Raw genomic sequence first — 21475 nt, forward strand, 5'->3', positions numbered from 1 at the left:
ACGCAATGGTTTGTCCAGTCCCGGACGTCCAAATGCATTCCTTTCCAGACAAATTTACGGGACATTAGCCATTGTGAAGCACGCATCCCTGGGTGCAATAAACCATGTATGGCCTGGAAAATTTTCTTACGCCATTCCAACGGCACGATGGGCCTGGGCACTCCCATGGATGTGTCACACAAAAGCGTGGTTCCCGCCGCCTGGAACTTAACATCGGCCACCTGCCAACTTCGGGATCTGCCAGTTGCTCTTTTGCCAACCCAACGAAATCGATACCCAGGTGGACTGCCTGGACTGGAGAACGGGAGAGACAATCGGCCACGAGATTATCTTTGCAGGACACGTGCCTTAGATCCGTCGTAAACTCGGATATAAAGGTGAGGTGGCGCTGCTGGCAGGCTGACCAAGGCTCTGTCGTTTTTGCCATTGCGAACGTAAGTGGCTTGTGGTCCACGAATGCAGTAAACGGACGTCCTTCTAGGAGAAAACAGAAGTGTCGGACGGCTAAAAACAGGGCCAACAACTCCCTGTCGAAAGTGCTATATTTTTGCTCGTTCTTGCGAAGCTGGCGGCTGAAGAATGCTAACGGCTGCCACGCACCATTGACCCATTGCTCTTGAACCGCCCCGATAGCATAATCGGAGGCATCTGTAGTGAGGGCGATGGTCGCGCCCGGTAACGGGTGAGCAAGCATGGTTGCGTCTGCCAACGCCGCCTTGGTGTTAAGGATCGGCGGCATCCAAGTGATAGCGTCCTTTCCCGACTTCCCTTTGAGCACTTCGTACAGCGGCTACATCAACTGGGCTGCTTTGGGGACGAACCGGTGATAGAAGTTCACCATCCCCAGAAACTCCTGCAGGGATTTGACTGTGTGGGCCGTGGGAATGCTGTAACTGCCTCTACCTTGGTAGCTAGTGGGACAGCGCCGTCCGAAGTGATCTTGTGTCCCAGGAAGTCGATGTTGGATAATCCAAACTGGCATTTGGTGGGGTTGATGATGAGACCATGCTGGCTGAGACGGGCAAAAAGTGTGCGCAAATGCTGTAGGTGTTCCTGCAAATCTCTACTGGCGATGAGAATGTCATCCAAGTAAACAAAAAGAAAGGGCAAATCTCGTAACACAGAGTCCATGAGCCGTTGGAAGGCCTGCGCTGCGTTTTTCAACCCAAAAGGCATTCGGAGGAATTCGAAAAGTCCGAACGGTGTGATGACCGCCGTTTTGGGGACATCTTGCAGGTGTACAGGGACTTGGTGGTAACCGCGGACGAGATCCACCTTGGAGAAAACAGAGTTGCCAGCCAGATGGGCCGAAAAGTCCTGAATATGAGGTATTGGATACCTGTCTGGTGTAGTGGCTTCATTTAGACGTCGGTAATCCCCGCAAGGTTGCCAGCCACCGCCTGGTTTGGGGACGATATGCAGTGGGGAGGACCAAGGGCTATTGGAGCATTGGATGATCCCGAGGCATTCCATGGTGTGAAACTCGGCTTTTGCCGCTGCGAGCTTGCCTGGTTCCAACTGACGTGCCCGGGCATAAACCAGCGGTCCCTTCGTTGTGATGTGATGCACCACTCCGTGCCTCGTGACTGCTGCCAAAAAAGTAGGCCTGGTGAGCTCTGGAAACTCCCCAAGCAGGCGCGTAAACCCGTCCTGTGCTGCAAGCATACAGGCAATCGACCAGGACATGGTGGTGCTGCGATGGCGCGGCAGTGCGTGGAAGGTGGACGCATTTATGAGTCGGCAGTGTTGGACGTCGACCAGAAAGCCGTTGGAGCAGAAAAAATCGGCCCCCAGGATAGCCTGTGAAACTTTAGCAACAATAAAGTCCCAGACAAATCTCTGACCGCTGAAGGTTAAATTGACTGTCCGTTTTCCGAACGTGCGGATATCCACACCATTAGCTGCCTCGAGAGGTGGACCTCACCCGCCAGATTGCAGATCGAGCCTTGAAGCTGGCAGAATACTGCACTGGGATCCAGTGTCGCACAAAAATCGTTGCCCTGTCATGGAATCCGTGATGTACAGCAGCTTTCCCGCTGAACCAACCGCCATGGTGAAGTGGACGTTTTTTTTAGACCCAGTCAGTTTTGCCGAAGGGCGCGGGCTTGAAGTTTTTTTTTTTGGCGAGAAACTGCAGGGCGGGCGGCAGCATCGAGCTTTGGCGCCAAAACGGGCGTGGTATGCACACCAGCTTGCGGGAGGAGGGCTGGGCTGCACCCGCGTGGGGGAAGCGCGCCTCGTGGCTGCACAATACTGCTGCACAACAGTAAAAAACTTGTCTGCCTCAGCCGCAAGTTCTACACAGTCCGTGATCGGAGAATTGGCCAGGGCCGTCTGAACCGGTTCTGGTAGCTGGTTAAGGAAAAGTTCGCGGAACAAAAAACATTGGGGCTCCGAACCCAAAAGAGTGAGCATCTGGCTCATCAGTTCAGAAGGTTTTGAGTCCCCGAGGCCGGGCATAGCAATAAGCCTGCGTGCGCGCTACGACTTATTGAGACCAAACACCTGTAGCAAACGAGTTTTAAGAGCCTCATACTTGCCCTCTTCTGGTGGATTGCCCAGGAGGCTGACGACCCACGAGGCCGTGGTGCTGTCGAGAGCGGAGACCACGTGAAAATAACGGGTCGAATCCGCTGTAATCTCTCAGAGTGAGAACTGGGCTTCTGCCTGGAAGAACCATGCTGATGGCTGTTGTTCCCAGAACTGTGGAAGTTTGAGGGCGACGGCGTTCGTGTTCATTCTTGAATCTCAACGAAAGTTGTTCGATGAGATCTGTTAAATCTGTGAGTTCAAGTAATTAATACTCAAGACTTAATCAGTAACAATAAAACAGGTCTTTACTGGTTGGAGGTAGGGACTATACGTAGGTCTTTACTTCATGCCCACAGGCGGGAACTGAGGGGAGATCAGTACCCACAGTACTATTTATACCCCTAAGGCCAGGAGTGGTACTGCGTATCACTACGCCCTACAAGTAGTGCAGTCCTGTCCATAGGTTCAAAGTAGCACACATATTACATACACAACATTCCTCCCTTCCTAGCTTTACAGTCATCTCCCCATTTAACATAACGTAATAACATATATACATATATAACTTCAGGTTTACATAACAGAATAACATAGATACATAGATAACTTCATGTCAAAACAGATCACAGATTCAGTCTCTGCGGAAAACAGTTCACAGATTCAATCTCTGTGGTGTAGTCGGTTCACGTTGCTGGAGTGACTCATTCAATAGTCCTTCCATGGATTTAACAGTTTGAACTTCCGAACTGAATTGGCTCCGTTCGGAGGGACCACGTGTGTGATCTGGTAGAGGTAATAATGGTTCAGATGGGTCATCTTCTGTTTCGACTTTTCCTTTTCTGCTTCTTGGAGACTCTCTGGGCTCCACTGTCAGCTGCCAGCTGCATGCGCAGTTCCTCCTTCTCTTCCTCCTTTTTCCGTAGTAGAGCCACCTTCTCCCGATGTTCCGTAGACTTTCGGTGCTCCTCCATGATTTCTGTATGGTGGGAGTCGAAGTTACAAGTTGGGCAGGACAGGACATAGTAATATTCGGTGTCGTCCTGATCTAGGCCAGCGAGAGGGTCTTCTATTTCCTCCATACCCAGCTGGGCGTTAGCCAGCTTTTGTTCCAAGTCCAGACATCTTTCCTGAAGAGACTTCTTCATGCGTACCTCTTCATCCAGCTTTTTCTGGGCTTTCAGCAAGTCGTTTACTAATGACCTCATTTGAGATTTTACTACTTCAACTTCTTTTGGAGATTGATTGATCGGACTATTCAATCCCTCTACCGGAGCAGCTGTTTCAGCGGTCTGTTGTTCTACGTTGACGTGAGTCAGCGTACTTTTGGCATCCAAGGGCTGCTCTGTTGCAGTCATCTCAGTCTGTGTTGCCACCTCAGCTCTTCCAATAACCTTTGAGAGCTCCGAACCCCTTTCGTTTGAATATTGAAGTTCGTGTTCAAGTTTTTCCCATTTCAGAGTCCTGTCCTTCAGCATATGCAGGAGTTGGCTGACCGTTAACTCCTCTGACATCAGACGTTTTGTGTGCTCCTGCTCCATTTTCTCCATCAGCTGCTTCTGTTGTCTTTCCAGATTCTCCAACTCTATATCAAAGAACTCTTTCGTTGCATTCAACTCTTGCTCAAAATGGCGAAGCATTTGTTCTAATTGCTGTTGTAGTTTGAAATGGAGTTGAGTTCGAGCCCGGTGTCCCTCAGAAATGGGCACATCAGTAGACTTGCCAGACTCAGAATCCACAGTTAAACTATGTTGTTGTTGCTCAGTGGAATTCTGTGCTGAAACTTTGTCTTTTGCACCTGAGTTGGGCTTACCATCATCCGTTCCAGAGTCTGGGCCGACTATCTTCACCGAGTTCTCACTCGTTATTGTTTGTAGGAAATGCCAGTCCATATTCATTTTCCTAATCCACTCCCGTCCTAGTAGTGGAGGACCTCCTTCAGATATCACATATAAGTCCATTATTTGACTGTCTTCGCCCTTGTGGACCACTGCAACCTCTATTTTCCCGATGGGGTACACTCTTTGCCCCGTGTATGTTTTCAATATAATCCCCGTATCCTGTAGGGGAATATGTTGGAATAACTTTCCGTAATCTTTCTTATTTATGACCGTCAATGCCGATCCAGTGTCCAATTCCAGTTTTACTTGGACTCCTTCTATCTGAAGAGTGACCCAAATTGTCTGGAGGTCTGCACCCTTACCAGCGTTGAGTACTCTTAAGCTAGCCAGTTCATTACAGCTTAAGCTAGCCAGTTCATTACTGCTAGCGTCTGAATCGGACTCCTGTTCGGTCACCTTGTGTACCTTTGCGTATTTTCCTTGCGGTGACTTCTTGTTGCTGGTCTTCTTCCCTGACCTGCATACTCTAGCTATATGTCCAAGCCTACCACAAGTTCTACATTCTTGGTTTTTAAACCAACACTGGTTCTGATCATGCGTTGTCTTTCCACAACGATAACATTTGCCAGAACTCACACCCAATTTGTGTGCACTGAGCTCCGGTGACCGTAGCTGCATTACTGCCGTGCCTCTCGCTGCGGCTTCGTGTGCTGCTGCCATAGTGACCGCCTTCTCAAGTGTCAGCTCATTCTCCTCGAGCAGTCGCTTTTGTGTATCCTGTTTAAATAAACCACACACAAATTTGTCTCGAAGTGCCTCTGTCAGTCCCGTTCCAAACTGGCAATATTTCGCTAATTTACGCAATTCCAGCAAATATTCAGCATTGCTTTCATGCTGTAGCTGCCTTCTGTCGTAAAATTTAAATCGTTCCGCTAGCATCAGCGGCGTGGGGTTTAGATGATCTTTCAGGACAGTAACAATCTCATCGAACGTCTTATCCGCCGGTTCATCTGGTGATAACAGGTGTTTCAATTGCCCGTATGTCTTCGCACCCATTAAATTTAATAATGTTAGAGCTTTATCTTGGTCACGAATTTTATTGGCCTTACAATAATTTTTTACTCTTTCAACATATATGGCCCAATCTTCGAGGTCACTATCAAAGGTGCTAATATTCCCGTGTTTAGGCATTGTAGATTTGCAATTTCTCAGATTTTCTTTTCTTTACTTGTTATCAAAGATGGCGGCTTCCCGCTCTTGCCGTCGTCCTCCGCCCACAAAATGGCGGTTTTCCCGCGCTTGGCGGTCTTCACCCGTCCCCCGACGCCGTCTCCCTTCAGCCCTCGAGTGCGGCCCTTATCTTCGCCGCGATCGCCCGAGTGCTGCCCTTATCAGCGGATGCGATCGCTGGATCGCGAAGTGGCTCTCGGCTCTTATCAGGAGATGCGATCGCTCTGTTGAAACGCCTCCCGCTCGAAGCGGCTCTCGCGCCCTATTCCTCCAGCTCCCCCAGCCCCGTTCGTGCGGCCAACGCGGTCGACTGCCTGTCGCGTCGCTGCCCGGCTCAGACAACGGCTTACCCACCACCAAGCTGGAGAAGAAGCTGACGGTCGCCGATGGAGGCTCCGAGGTCAGGATGTCTTCCAGTGGGGTGGAGAGGGTGGAAACCTCTCTGCAACGTCCTGGCTGTGGACGAAGCTGCCGTGGAGTGACTGCCGCAGGGTCCGAATCAGACTCGTCGCCAGTGTTAAATCTGTGAGTTGTTCAAGTAATTAATACTCAAGACTTAATCAGTAACAATAAAACAGGTCTTTACTGGTTGGAGGTAGGGACTATACGTAGGTCTTTACTTCATGCCCACAGGCGGGAACTGAGGGGAGATCAGTACCCACAGTACTATTTATACCCCTAAGGCCAGGAGTGATACTGCGTATCACTACGCCCTACAAGTAGTGCAGTCCTGTCCATAGGTTCAAAGTAGCACACATATTACATACACAACAAGATCGGGGTCACCAATGTAGGAACGGTAGTTCCTATCTGAATAATTGCAGTTTGACTCAGTAAATCAAAACAACAAAGTTTAATAACAACGAGGTTAACTAGTAAACTACAGGAGAAGATGTATACAGGTCTGTTCAGGCTGCAAGGCACTCGAAGACTACTGGAAGGTTCTGGAAACTGACGTCATTGCGTTCTTCGCGGCACTGGCGGTCACGTGATCGACGTCATGACGTCATCACGCAGAGTATAGGAAGGTACATACAGTATAGTTAACAAACAGTTTAAAGGTGCAGTACATGGCTGCACTACAATGCAGTTAAAGAGATTATTCTCAAATGTTCTGAGTCTCTTAGTGGCTCCGCAACAGAATGCTTCAATCCACTCACAGTGATGTGCTTTCTTGCAAGGAAGTTTAAACCGAGGCCCTGTCTGCTCTCTCAGGTGGATGTAAAAGATCCCATGGCACTATTTCGAAGAAGAGCAGGGGAGTTATCCCCGGTGTCCTGGCCAGTATTTATCCCTCAATCAACATCACTAAAACAGATTATCTGGTCATTATCACATTGCTGTTTGTGGGATCTTGCTGTGTGCAAATTGGCTGCCGCCTTTCCCTACACTACAACAGTGACTACATTTCAAAAATATTTCATTGCTTGTAAAACGCTTTGGCATATCCTGAGGTTGTGAAAGGCGCTATATAAATGCAAGTCTTTTCTTTCTGTCTTGATGTAACATCAGAAGTTTATTTAATCACCTGATTCATTTCTTCCTACCAAGTATTCTGAGCGGGATTGTATTCCCTTGCTCCTGTCCGTCTTGTGTTATGGAGAGATTTAATAGAGGTGTTCAAAATTATGAAGGGTTTTGATAAATAAGGAGAAACTGTTTCCAGTGGCAGGAGGGTCGGTAACCAGAGGACACAGATTGAAGGTGATTGGCAAAAAAACCAGAGGGGAGAGGAAGAGAATTTTTCTAACACAGTGAATTGTTGTGATCTAGAATGCTCTGCCTGAAAGGGCGGTGGAAGGGGATTCAATAGTAACTTTCAAAAGGAAATTGCATATATACTTGAAAATGAAACATTTGCAGGGCTATGAGGAAAGAGCAGGGGAGTGGGATTAATTGGATAGATCTTTCAAAGAGCCGGCACAGACACAATGGGCCAAATGGCCTCCTTCTGTGCTGTGAGATTCTATGAAAACCAACAACAGTTTGTGTCCTTGTCCTTTACATAGAAACATTGAAGATAGGAGCAGGAGTAGGCCATTCGGCCCCTCGAGCCTGCTCCACCATTCAATGAGATCATGGCTGATCATCCAAATTCAGTACCCTGTCCCTGCTTTCTCCCCATATCCCTTGATCCCTTTAGCCTTAAGAAATATATCCAACTCCTTCTTGAATATATTTAATGAATTGGCCTCTACTGCCTTCTGTGGTAGAGAATTCCACAGGTTCACCACTCTCTGGGTGAAGAAATTCCTCCTCATCTCTGTCCTAAATGGCTTACCCCTTATCCTTAGACTGTGACCCCTGGTTCTGGATTCCCGGGCCATCGGGAACATCCTTCCTGCATCTAGTCTAGTCCTGTTAGAATTTTATAAGTTTCAATGAGATCCCCTCTCATTCTTCTAAACTCCAGCGAGTATAAGCCCAATCGACCCAATCTCTCCTCATACGTCATTCCTGCCATCCCAGGTATCAGCCTGGTGAATCTTCGCTGCACTCCCTCCATGGCAAGAACATCCTTCCTCAGATAAGGCGACCAAAACTGCACACAATACTCAAGATTTGGTCTCACCAAGGCCCTGTACAACTGCAGCAAGACATCCTTGTTCCTGTACTCGAACCCTCTCACTATGAAGGCCAACATACCATTAGCCATCTTAACCGCCTGCTGCACCTGCACGCTTACCTTCAGCGACTGGTGCACAAGGATACCCAGGTCTCGTTGCACTTCCCCTTCTCCCAATCTATTGCCATTCAGATAATAATCTGCCTTCCTGTTTTTGACACCAAAGTGGACAACCTTGCATTTATCCACGTTATATTGCATCTGCCATGCTTCTGCCCAATCACCCAACCTGTCCAAATCATACTGGAGTTTCTCGGCATCCTCCTCACTGCACACACACCCACCCAGCTTTGAGTCATCTGCAAACTTGGAGATATTACATCTAGTTCCCTCGTCTAGATCATTAATATATGTTGTGAATAGCTGGGGTCCAAGGACCGATCCCTGCAGTACCCCACTAGTCACTGCCTGCCACTTGGAAAAAGACCCGTTTATTCCAACTCTTTGCTTTCTGTCTGCCAACCAGTTCTCTATCCAAGTCAATACCTTGCCCCCAATCCCATGTGCTTTAACATCCACTGGTTCTCCCTTATCTATTCTACCAGTTACATGCTCAAAAAATTCCAGTAGATTAGTCAAGCACGATTTACCTTTTGTAAATCCATGTTGACTTTGTCCGATCCTGTCACTGTTTTCCAAGTGCTCTGCTATTCCATCTTTTATAATGGACTCTAGCATTTTCCCCACTACCGATGTCAGGCTTAACGGTCTATAATTCCCCGTTTTCTCTCTACCACCTTTTTTGAATAGTGGGGTTACATTATCTACCCTCTAATCCATGGGTACTGTTCCAGAGTCTATCGAATTTTGGAAGATGACCAGCAATGCATCTATCATTTCTAGGGCCACTTCCTTAAGTACCCTAGGATGTAGATTATCAGGCCCTGGGGATTTATCGGCCTTCAATCCCGTCAATTTCCCTAACACCATTTCCCTACAAATACTGATTTCTTTCAGTTCCTCCCTCTCATTAGACCCTATGTTCCCCGACATCTCTGGGAGGTTATTTGTGTCCTCCTTTGTGAAGATCTCCTTAGTAGATTAAATGGACCAGATAGATTCTTTGATGGGATGGGTTGGGTTACACAAAGCCTGTGAACAGAGAGGGCCGGATGGGTCATATGAACAAAGGAACATAAGATAGGAGCAGGAGTCGGCCATACGGCCCCTCGAGCCTGCTCCGCCATTCAATAAGATGATGGCTGATCATCTACCTCAACTCCACTTTCCTGCACTGTCCCCATATCCCTTGATTCCCTTAATACCCAAAAATCTACCGATCTCTGTCTTGAATATACTCAACGACTGAGCCTCCACAGCCCTCTGGGGTAGAGAATTTCAAAGATTCACCACCCTCTGAGTGAAGACATTTCTCCTCATCTCAGTCCTAAATGGCCGACCCCTTATTCTGAGACTGTGACCCCTGGTTCTAGACTCCCCAGCCAGGGGAAACATCCTCCCTATACCTACCCTGTAAGAATCTTGTATGTTTCAATGAGATATCTCTCATTCTTCTAAACTCTAGCGAATATAGGCCTAGTCTACTGAATCTCTCCTCATAGGACACTCCCAGGAACCAGACAGGTGAACCTTCATTGCACTCCCTTTATGGCAAATATATCCTTCCTTAGGTAAAGAGACCAAAACTGTACACAATACTCCAGGTGTGGTCTCACCAGGGCTCTATATAATTGCAGTAAGACGTCTTTATTCTTATACTCAAATCCTCTTATAATAAAGGCCAACATTCCATTTGCTTTCCTAATTGTTTGCTGTACCTGCATGTTAACTTTCAGTGATTCATGTACAAGGACACGCAGGTCCCTCTGACCATTTAAAAAAATAGTCTACTTTTCTATTTTTCCTACCAAAATGTTATTTGTACTGGACTCATGGGAGCTTGCAAGATCACATTTCGTTGTTCATGTACTTGTGCATTGTACAATGACAATAAAGTTGAATTATTATTATTATTATTATTATTTCTCCACATTATATTCCATTTGCCATGTTCTTGCCCACTCACTTAGCCTGTCTGTATCCCCTTGAAGCCTCTTTGCATCCTCCTAACAACTTACATTCCCACCTAGCTTTGTATCATCAGCAAACTTGGATATATTACATTTGTTCCCCTCATCCAAATCATTGATATAGATTGTGAATAGCTGAGGCCCAAGCACTGATCTTTGTGGTACCCCACTAGTTACAGCCTGCCAACCCGAAAATTACCTGTTTATTCCTATTCTCTGTTTTCTGCCCGTTAACCAATCCTCAATCCATGCTAGTATATTACCCCCACATGAGCCCTAATTTTGTTTAATAATCTCTTGTGTGGCACCTTATCGAATGTCTTCTGAAAATCCAAATACACCACATCCACTGGTTCCCCCTTATCTATTCTGCTAGTTACAACCTCAAAAAACTCTAACAGATTCGTCAAACATGATTTCCCTTTCATAAATCCGTGTCGACTCTGCCCAATCCTATTATTATTTTCTAAGTGCCCTGTTACCACGTTCTTAATAATAGATTCTAGCATTTTCCCTACTATTGATGTCAGGCTAACTGGTCTGTAGTTCCCCGTTTTCTCTCTCCCTCCTTTCTTAAATAGTAGGGTTACATTTGCTATGGAATTTTGGAAGATGACAACCAGTGCATCCACTGTCTCTATAGCCACCTCTTTCAAAACCCTAGGATGTAGGCCATCAGATCTAGGGGATTATCGGCTTTCAGTCCCATTAATTTCTCCAGAATTTTTTCTTTTTACTAATACTAATTTCTTTCAGTTCCTCATTCTCGCTAGACCCTTGGTTCTGCACTATTTCTGGGAGGTTTTTTGTGTCTTCCGTGAAGGCAGACACAAAGTATTTGTTTAATTTCTCTGCCATTTCCTTATTCCCCATTATAATTTCTCCTGTCTCAGCCTGTAAGGGACCCACATTTACTTTCGCTAATCTTTTTCTTTTTACATACCTATAGAAGCTTTTACAATCTGTTTTTATGTCTCGTGCTAGTTTACTCTCATTCTATTTTCCCTCTCTATCAATTTCTTGGTCCTCCTTTGCTGAATTCTAAAATCCTCCCAATCCTCAGGCTTACTACACTTTTTGGAAACATTATAAGCCTCTTCCTTTGATCTAATACTATCTTTAACTTCTCTTGTTAGCCACAATTGGACCACTTTTCCTGTGGGGTTTTTGTGCCTTAAAGGAATGTATTTTTATTGTAAATTATGTATTAATTCTTTAAATGCTAGCCATTGCTTGTCTACCATCATACCTTTTAATGTAGTTTCCCAATCTACCTTAGTCATACCCACATAGTTTGCTTTGTTTAGATTTAAGTCCCTAGTTTCGGATTTAACTAAATCACTTTTGAACTTAATATAAAATTCTACATATTATGGTCACTCTTCCCTAAAGGTCCCTTTACTGCAAGGTTATTAATTAACCCTTTCTCGTTGCACAATACTAAATCTAAAATAGCCTGATCCCTAGTTGGTTCCTCAACATACTGATCTAGAAAAAAACTTGCATACATTCCATGAATTTGTCCTCCATACTATTACTGCATATTTGGTTTGCCCAGTCTATATGTAGATTAAAGTCCCCCATGATTACCCTTGTTACATGCGTTCCTGATTTATACTCTGCCCTACATTACAACTGCTGTTTGGGGGCTGAAAACAACTCCTTGCTGCCCCTTGCTGTTTCTTATCTCCACCCAAACTGATTCTACTTCTTGATTTTTGGAACCAAGATCCTTTCTCTCCACTGTCTTTATCCCATCCTTTATTATCAGGGTTACCCCTCCTCCTTTTCCATTTTGCCTATCTCTTCTAAAAGTTAAGGGTCAAATGGCCTTTTTCGGGATGGGCTATTTAGGGAGGGTAAAGTAATAACATGATGATCACAAGGTGACTGAGAATTAACAACAGCTCTCGATCTTCCCACAGCTTCGAATAAGTGTGAGCTGAACTGCATTCCCCAAGGTGAAAACTTTTATTATCGGCATAAAGAAGCGGTTAAAGACGGAACTTTGTGCGAACCCGGAAACCGCAACATCTGCATCGAGGGTGTCTGCAAGGTGAGTTCACTCGTTGGCCGAGGCACAGTCAAGGACCAGAGAGTAAGGTGGGTGGTCGGTTGCTCCTTCCTCCTTAACTTTAAAAACTGTAGTTAACAGGACCTGTCTGTCAGTGGCAGTGAACTGTCAGTCATCTGTAAGTGTTTGTCTTGAATAGGCACTAATCACAGGGAGCTGAGCCTATACTTGTAACTCGGGTGTGGCAAATTTATTAGAGTTTTATGAGGATGTAACTAGCAGGGTAGATAAAGGGGAAGCAGTGGATGTAGTATATTTGGATTTCCAAAAGGCATTCAATAAGGTGCCACATAAAAGGTTGCTATGCAAGATAAAGGCTCATGGGGTTAGGGGTAATATATTAGCATGGATAGAGGATTGGTTAACAGACAGAAAACAGAGAGTAGGGATAAACAGGTCCTTTTCAGGTTGGCAGCCTGTAACCAGTGGGGTGCCACAAGGATCAGCGCTTGGACTTCACTTATTTACAATTTATATTAATGGCTTAGATGAAGTGACCGCGGGTAATATATCCAAGTTTGCTAATGATACAAAGCTAGGTGGGATAGTAAGCTGTGAGGAGGACACAAGTCTACAAAGGGATATAGACAGGTTAAGTGAGTGGGCAAGAAGGTGGCAGATGGAGTGTAATGTGGGGAAATGTGAGGTTATTCACTTTGGTAACAGAAAAACAGAATATTTTTAAAATGGTGAGTAACTTTCAAATGTTGGTGTTCAGAGAGATTTAGGTGTCCTCGTACAGGAAACAGAGTTAACATGCAGGTACAGCAAGCAATTAGGAAGGCAAATGGCATGTTGGCCTTTATTGTAAGGGGGTTGGAATACAAGAGTACAGAAGCCTTGATACAATTGTACAGGGCCTCGGTGAGACCACACCTGGAGTATTGTGCACAGTTTTGGTCTCATTAAGGAAGGGTATACTTGCCTTAGAGGTGGTGCAACGAAGGTTCACTAGATTGATTCCTAGGATGCGAGGGCTGTCCTATGATGAGAGATTGTGTAGAATGGGCCTGTACTCTCTGGAGTTTAGAAGAATGAGAGGTGATCTCATTGAAACACACAAGATTCTGAGGGGGATTGACAGGGTAGATGCTGAGAGGTTGTTTCCCCTGGCTGGAGAGTCTAGAACTAGGGGGCATAGTCTCAGAATAAGGGGTCGGCCATTTAAGACTGAGATGAGGAGGAATTTCTTCAGTCAGAGGGTTGTGAATCTTTGGAATTCTCTGCCCCATAGTGCTATGGATGCTGAGTCGTTGAGTATATTCAAGGCTCAGATCGATAGGGGAATTTGGACTCGAGAGGAATCAAGGGTTATGGAGATCGGGCGGGAAAGTGGAGTTGAAGTTGAAGATCAGCCATGGTGTTATTGAATGGCAGAGCAGGTTCGAGGGGCCCTGTGGCAGAGCAGGCTCGAGGGGCCCTGTGGCGGAGCAGGCTCGAGGGGCCCTGTGGCGGAGCAGGCTCGAGGGGCCCTGTGGTGGAGCAGGCTCGAGGGGCCGTGTGGTGGAGCAGGCTTGAGGGGCCATGTGGTCTACTCCTGCTCCGAATTCTTATGTTCTTATTATGTTCTTCCCACACACCAGCTACAATCTACTACTAACGTTCTCTCAGCTCAGGAGGAGGCTGGTCCTGCCTGTGGAGAGAATGTCCGTTTTAGATTGTAGCTAGTGGGTCAGACCATTTGGAGACTTTGGCCAAAACCTATGGAAAACAGTAGTGAGGAAGCCCTGGTTATTTCTTGACCCTTCCTCTCCCTCCCCTTGCCACTCCCCAACTTTTCTCCCCAGCTCTTCTAAAGACATTGGTTGCTTCCTGGGATCCCACTATTCTCTGACACCTTGCTTGAGTGGCCATTATTCACAAAATAGTCAAGTCACCACTCATTCACTCACACCTCACTCACACTCACTCACTCACGCACTCGCTCACGCGCTCTCTCGCACTCGCTCTCGCACTCGCTCTCGCTCTCACTCTCACGCACTCGCTCTCACAATCGCACTCGCTCTCACTCTCGCACTCGCTCTCACTCTCACACTCTCTCACCCACCAACTCTCACACTCACTCACACACCGACTCACTCACACTCACACTCACTCTCACTCTCTCTCACTCTCACTCTCACTCTCTCACATTCACACTCACTCTCTCACACACTCACTCACCCTCCAACTCTCGCACTCTCTCTCACACTCACTCACTCACACTCTCACTCTCACTCACTCACTCTCACTCACTCACTCACCCACCGACTCACTCACTCTCTCCCTCACTCACTCACACCCTCGCTCACGCTCTCACTCACGCACTCACACCATCACTCACACCCTCGCTCACATTCTCGCTCTCGCTCTCCCACCGACTCACTCACACTCTCACTCACACTCACAATCTCTCATTCACTTCCACCGACACACTCACTCACCCTCTCAGTCACTCACTCACCGACTCTCACTCTCACTCACTCACTCTCTCGCTCTTGCTCTCGCTCACTCTCTCTCACACTCACATTCACTCTCACTCTCACTCACCAACACTCTCACTCTCTCACTCACCCACCCACCGACTCTCTCACGCTCACTCACACGCTCACTCACACACTCACTCACTCTCATTCACACTCACACTCTCTCACTCTCACTCACTCACTCACTCACTCACTCACTCACACTCACCCACTCACACTCACCCACACACACACTCACTCACCCACACACACTCACTCACTCACCTCACACTCACCCACTCACTCACACACACACACACACACACACACACACACACACACACTCTCACTCTCACACTCACTCACTCGCTCTCGCACTCTCGCTCTCGCACTCGCTCTCATCTCTCTCACTCACTCACTCTCTCTCACTCACTCACTCACTCACTCACTCACTCACCCACCAACTCACTCACACACTCACACTCTTACTGTCACTCTCTCACTGTCACTCTCACTCACTCTCACACTCACCCACCCACCGACTCTCTCTCACTCACACTCTCACTCTCTTATTCACTCTCACTCTCACTGACTCACTCACACTCACTCTCTCTCACACACACTCACTCACTCTCATTCACACTCACACTCTCACTCTCTCTCACTCTCTCTTTCTCACTCTCACTCTCATTCACACTCACCCACTCTCACTCTCTCTCACTCTCTCTTTCTCACTCTCACTCTCATTCACACTCACACTCTCACTCTCTCTCTCTCTCTTTCTCACTCTCACTCTCATTCACACTCACACTCTCACTCTCTCTCTCTCACTCTCTCTTTCTCACTCTCACTCTCATTCACACTCACCCACTCTCACTCTCTCTCACTCTCACTCACTCACTCATTCACACTCACACTCTCACTCTCTCTCTCTCTTTCTCACTCTCACTCTCACTCACTCACTCTCATTCACACTCTCACTCTCACACTCTATCACTCACACACACTCACTAACACACGCACACACACTCACTCTCCCACTCACTCTCGCACACTCTCACTCACACTCACTCACACTCTCATTCACACTCACACTCTCACTCTCTCTCTCTCTCTTTCTCACTCTCACTCTCTCTCTCTCTCTTTCTCACTCTCACTCTCACTCACCCACTCTCGCTCTCTCTCACTCACTCACTCACTCACCCACACACTCACTCACACTCTCGCTCACGCTCACACTCACTCACTCACATTCAGTCTCACACTCACACACTCACTCACTCTCTCACGCTCACTCACTCTTTCACTCACACTCTCACTCACTCTCACTCTCAGTCACTCATACTCACTCTCATTCTCACTCACTCACACTCACTCACATTCCTCTCACACACACTCACGCTCTCACTCACACACACTCTCGCACTCACACTCACCCACTCACTCACACACTCTCTCAGCCACTCACTCACACTCTCACTCACACTCATTCACTCACTCTCACGCTCACTCACTCGCTCACTCACTCTCACTCACTCTCTCACTCTCTCTCACTCTCTCTCACTTTCTCTCACTCTATCACACTCTATCACACTCACTCACTCTCTCACACTCTCTCTCACTCTCTCACTCTCACTCATACACACTCACCCACTCACTCACTCATTCACACTCACTCACTCTCACACTCACCCACTCACACTCTCTCACCCACACATTCACATTCTCCCACTCACACTCTCGCCCACTCACACTCTCGCCCACTCTTTCTCACACTCTCACTCACTCACTCTCACGCTCACTCACTCTTTCACTCACACACACTCTCACACTCACAATCTCTCTCACTCTCACACTCACTCACAAAATATCACACTCACTCACTCACCGACTCTCACTCTCACTCTATCACTCTCTCACTCACCGACTCACTCTCAATCTCGCTCACTCTCTCTCACACTCACACACACTCACTCTCACTCACACACTGACTTGCTCTCTCACTCTCACTCACTCACCCACTGACTCACTCATTCACTCACTCACTCACACGCACACTCTCACTCACTCACTCACTCACACACACTCTCACTCTCTCTCACTCGCACTCTCACACTCTCGCACTCGCTCTCACTCTCTCTCACACTCACTCTCTCACTCTCACTCTCACACTCACTCACTCACCCACCGACACACTCACACTCTCACACTCTCTCACTCTCACTCACTCACCCACCAGCACACTCACTCTCACTCTCACCCACCCACCGACTCACTCACTCTCATTCTCACTCTCTCAAACACTCACCCACTCTCACACTCACTCTCACTCACACTCACTCTCACTCTCTCACTCTCACTCTCACTCTCTCACTCACTCTCATTGACACTCACACTCTCATTCACACTCACTCTCTCACACTCTATCACTCACTTACACTCTCACACTCACACTCACACACACTCACACTCACACACTCACTCTCTCACTCACACTCTCACTCTCACTCACTCTCATTGACACTCACTCTCATTCACACTCACACACTCACTCTCACTCACCCACTCACTCACACTCACCCGCTCACTCACAAACACTCACTCACACACACACACACACTCTCACTCTCCCACTCACTCTCACACACTCTCACTCGCACTCTCGCACTCACTCTCTCTCTCACACTCACTCCCTCACTCACCCACCGACTCACTCACTCACACTCTCACTCTCACTCATTCACTCACTCACCCATACACACTCTCACGCTCACTCACGCTCACTCACGCTCACTCACTCACACTCAGTCTCACACTCACTCTCTCACTCTCTCACTCACACTCACTCTCACTGTCACTCATACTCACATTCACTCTCACTCACACTCACTCACTCACATTCCTCTCACTCACTCTCTCACTCACACATTCACGCTCTCACACTCTCACTCACACACACTCTCACACCCTCACTCTCACCCACTCACACACACTCTCTCAGCCACTCACTCACACTCACTCACTCTCTCTCACTCACTCTCTCTCACGCTCACTCACTCTCACTCTATCACACTCACTCACTCTCACTCACACTGTCTCTCTCTCTCTCACTCACTCTCACTCTCACACACTCACCCACTGACTCACTCATTCACTCACTCACACACACACTCTCGCTCTCTCACTCACCCTCTCACACTCTCACTCACTCTCGCACTCGCACTCTCACTCTCTCTCACACTCACACTCTCACACTCACTCATTCACCCACCGACACTCTCACACTCTCACACTCTCTCACTCTCACTCACTCACCAGCACACTCACTCTCACACTCACTCTCACTCTCACACTCACCCACCCACCGATTCACTCACTCTCACTCACTCTCATTCTCACTCTCACACACAATCACCGACTCTCACACTCACTCACTCTCACTCTCACACTCACACTCACACTCACCCACTCTCACTCTCACACTCACTCTCACTCACACTCACTCTCACTCTCACTCACTCTCATTGACACTCTCACTCTCTCACACTCTATCACTCACTTACACTCTCACTCTCACACTCACACTCTCACTCACCCACACACTCACACTCACTCACCCACTCACCCACTCACTCACACTCACCCGCTCACTCACAAACACTCACTCACACACACACACACACACTCTCACTCTCCCACTCACTCTCACACACTCTCACTCGCACTCTCGCTCTCTCGCACTCACTCTCTCTCTCTCACACTCACTCACTCACTCACTCACTCACCCACCGACTCACTCACTCACACTCTCGCTCTCACTCATTCACTCACTCACCCATACACTCACTCACACTCTCTCACACTCTCTCACACTCTCACTCACGCTCACACTCACCTACTCACTCACACTCAGTCACACACTCACTCTCTCACTCACACTCACTCTCACTGTCGCTCATACTCACACTCACTCTCACTCACACTCACTCACTCACACTCACTCACTCACTCTCACTCACACTCACTCACTCACATTCCTCTCACTCTCACTCTCACTCACACATTCACGCTCTCTCACTCTCACTCACACACACACTCGCACTCACACTCACACACCCTCACTCTCACCCACTCACTCACACACTCTCTCAGCCACTCACTCACACTCTCACTCACACACACTCACTCACTCTCTCTTGCTCACTCTCACACTCACTCACTCTCTCTCACACTCGCTCTCACTCTCACTCATACACACTCACCCACTCACTCACACTCATTCACACTCACTCACTCTCATACTCACCCACTCACACTCTCTCACCCACACACTCACATTCTCCCACTCACTCTCACCCATTCACACTCTCACCCACTCTTTCTCACACTCTCACTCACTCACTCTCACACTCACAATCTCACTCTCACTCACTCACCGACTCTCACTCTATCACTCTCTTACTCACAGACTCACTCTCGCTCTCGCTCACTCTCTCTCACACTCACACACACTCACTCTCACTCACTCACTGACTCTCTCACTCACGCTCACTCGCGCTCATTCATGCTCACTCTCTCTCACACTCACAATCACTCTCATTCTCACTCACTCACTCACACACTCAGTCTCACACTCAGTCTCACACTCAGTCTCACACTCAGTCTCACACTCAGTCTCACACTCACACACTCACACTCTCACTCTCGCTCACTCTCACTCTCACTTTCGCTCATACTCCCACTCACACTCACTCACTCTCACTCCTCTCACTCTCTCACTCACACACACTCTCACACTCACACTCACACTCACACACTCACACTCACACTCACCCACTCACTCTCACACTCACCCACTCACTCTCACGCTCACTCTCACCCACTCACTCACACACTCTCTCACCCACTCACTCACTCACTCTCTCTCGCTCACTCTCATGCTCACTCACTCTTCACTCTCACTCACTCACACTCACTCACTCTCTCTCACTCACTCTCTTTCTCTCACACTCACTCACTCACTCACACTCACTCACTCTCACTCATACACACTCACCCACTCACTCACACTCATTCACACTCACCCACTCACTCTCACACTCACCCACTCACACTCTCACCCACTCACAGTCTCACCCACTCTTTCTCACACTCACTCACTCTCACTCACACTCACCCACTCACACTCTCACCCACTCACACTCTCGCCCACTCACACTCACCGAATCACTCTAGCACTCTCACTCACTCACCGACACGCTCTCGCTCACACTCACACACTTTCACTCTCACCCACCCACCGACTCACTCACTCTCACTCTCTCTCTCTCTCTCACTCTCACTCATTCACTCACTCACACTCTCACACTCACTCACCCACCGACTCACTCACACTCGCGCTCACACTCACTCACACTCTCACTCTGAGTCTCGCTCTTGCTTACACACTCACACTCATTCGCATTCACACTCATTCACACTCACTCTCTCTCCCTCCCACTCCCACTCACTCTCACTCTCACACTCACTCTCTCATGCTCACTCTCATGCTCACGCTCTGCTCTGTCTCACTCTCTCACTCACCCACTCACTCATTCACACTCACTCACACTCACACCCACTCACACTCTCAGTCACTCACCCACACACTCACTCTCTCTCATTCTCACTCTCTCTCACCCACCGACTCACTCACACTCTCTCTCACTCACACTCTCTCTCACTCACACACGCTCTCTCTCGCTCTCGCTCTCGCTCACAGTCACTTACACTCACATTCACTTACACTCTCACTCTCACACTCGCTCACACACTCACCCGCCGACTCACTCACACTCACTCTCACCGACTCACACTCTCGCTCACTCTCACTCTCTCACACTCGCACACTCCCACTCACTCACCGACTCACTCACTCTCTCTCTCACTCACACTCACCCACCAACTCACTCACACTCACTCTCACCCTCTCACTCACCCTCTCACTCACCCTCTCACTCACCCTCTCACTCAACCTCTCACTCTCACTCTCTCACACTCACACACTCAAACTCTCACTCATTCACCTCACTCACACTCACCCACCGACTCACTCTCACTCTCACTCTCTCTCACCCTCTCTCACTCACTCACACTCTCACTCTCTCACTCTCACTCACTCTCTCACCGACTCACTCACTCACTCACTCACACCCTCTCTCACTCTCGCTCACACTTACTCTCACTCACACTCACTCACTCACACACTCACTCTCACACTCTCTCAAACTCACTCTCTCTCACTCTCGCCCTCTTTCACTCTCACTCTCTCTCACCCACCCACCGACTCACTCACTTACTCTCACTCACACTCACATTCACTCTCTCACTCTCACTCTCACTCATTCACTCACTCACCCACCGACTCACTCACTCACTCACCCTCTGACTCACTCACTCACACTCACTCACACTCTTCTCTCGCTCACTCACGCTCACTCACTGTCACTCTCTCTCTCACTCACCGACTCGCTCACTCTCACTCTCGCTCACACTCAGTCTCACACTCACACGCTCACTCACTCACACTCTCACTTCCACTCTAGCTCACTCTCAATTTTCAATTCAATTCAATTCAATTCACATCGCTTTATTGGCATGATGAGGTACATCTTATGTTGCCAAAGCATCGAAAAACATTTATGGTTGAACACATAAACGCA

At 48.0% G+C, this 21475-nt stretch overlaps 1 protein-coding gene across 1 annotated transcript in view; it reads left to right on the plus strand.

Moving 5' to 3' along the window:
* Positions 1 to 21475, plus strand: part of paplna (papilin a, proteoglycan-like sulfated glycoprotein) — a 216004-nt gene that overhangs the window by 100978 nt on the left and 93551 nt on the right. Inside the window, exon 5 of the mRNA XM_086002352.1 lies at positions 12182 to 12312. Within this exon, the coding sequence (XP_085858478.1) occupies positions 12182 to 12312 (131 nt within the window). The remainder of the gene's footprint in view (positions 1 to 12181; positions 12313 to 21475) is intronic.

The sequence above is a fragment of the Somniosus microcephalus genome, chromosome 12 (assembly GCF_052327205.1).
Source record: "Somniosus microcephalus isolate GS21.2 chromosome 12, FLI_Smic_1.0, whole genome shotgun sequence".
NCBI classification, from domain to species: Eukaryota; Metazoa; Chordata; class Chondrichthyes; order Squaliformes; family Somniosidae; genus Somniosus; species Somniosus microcephalus.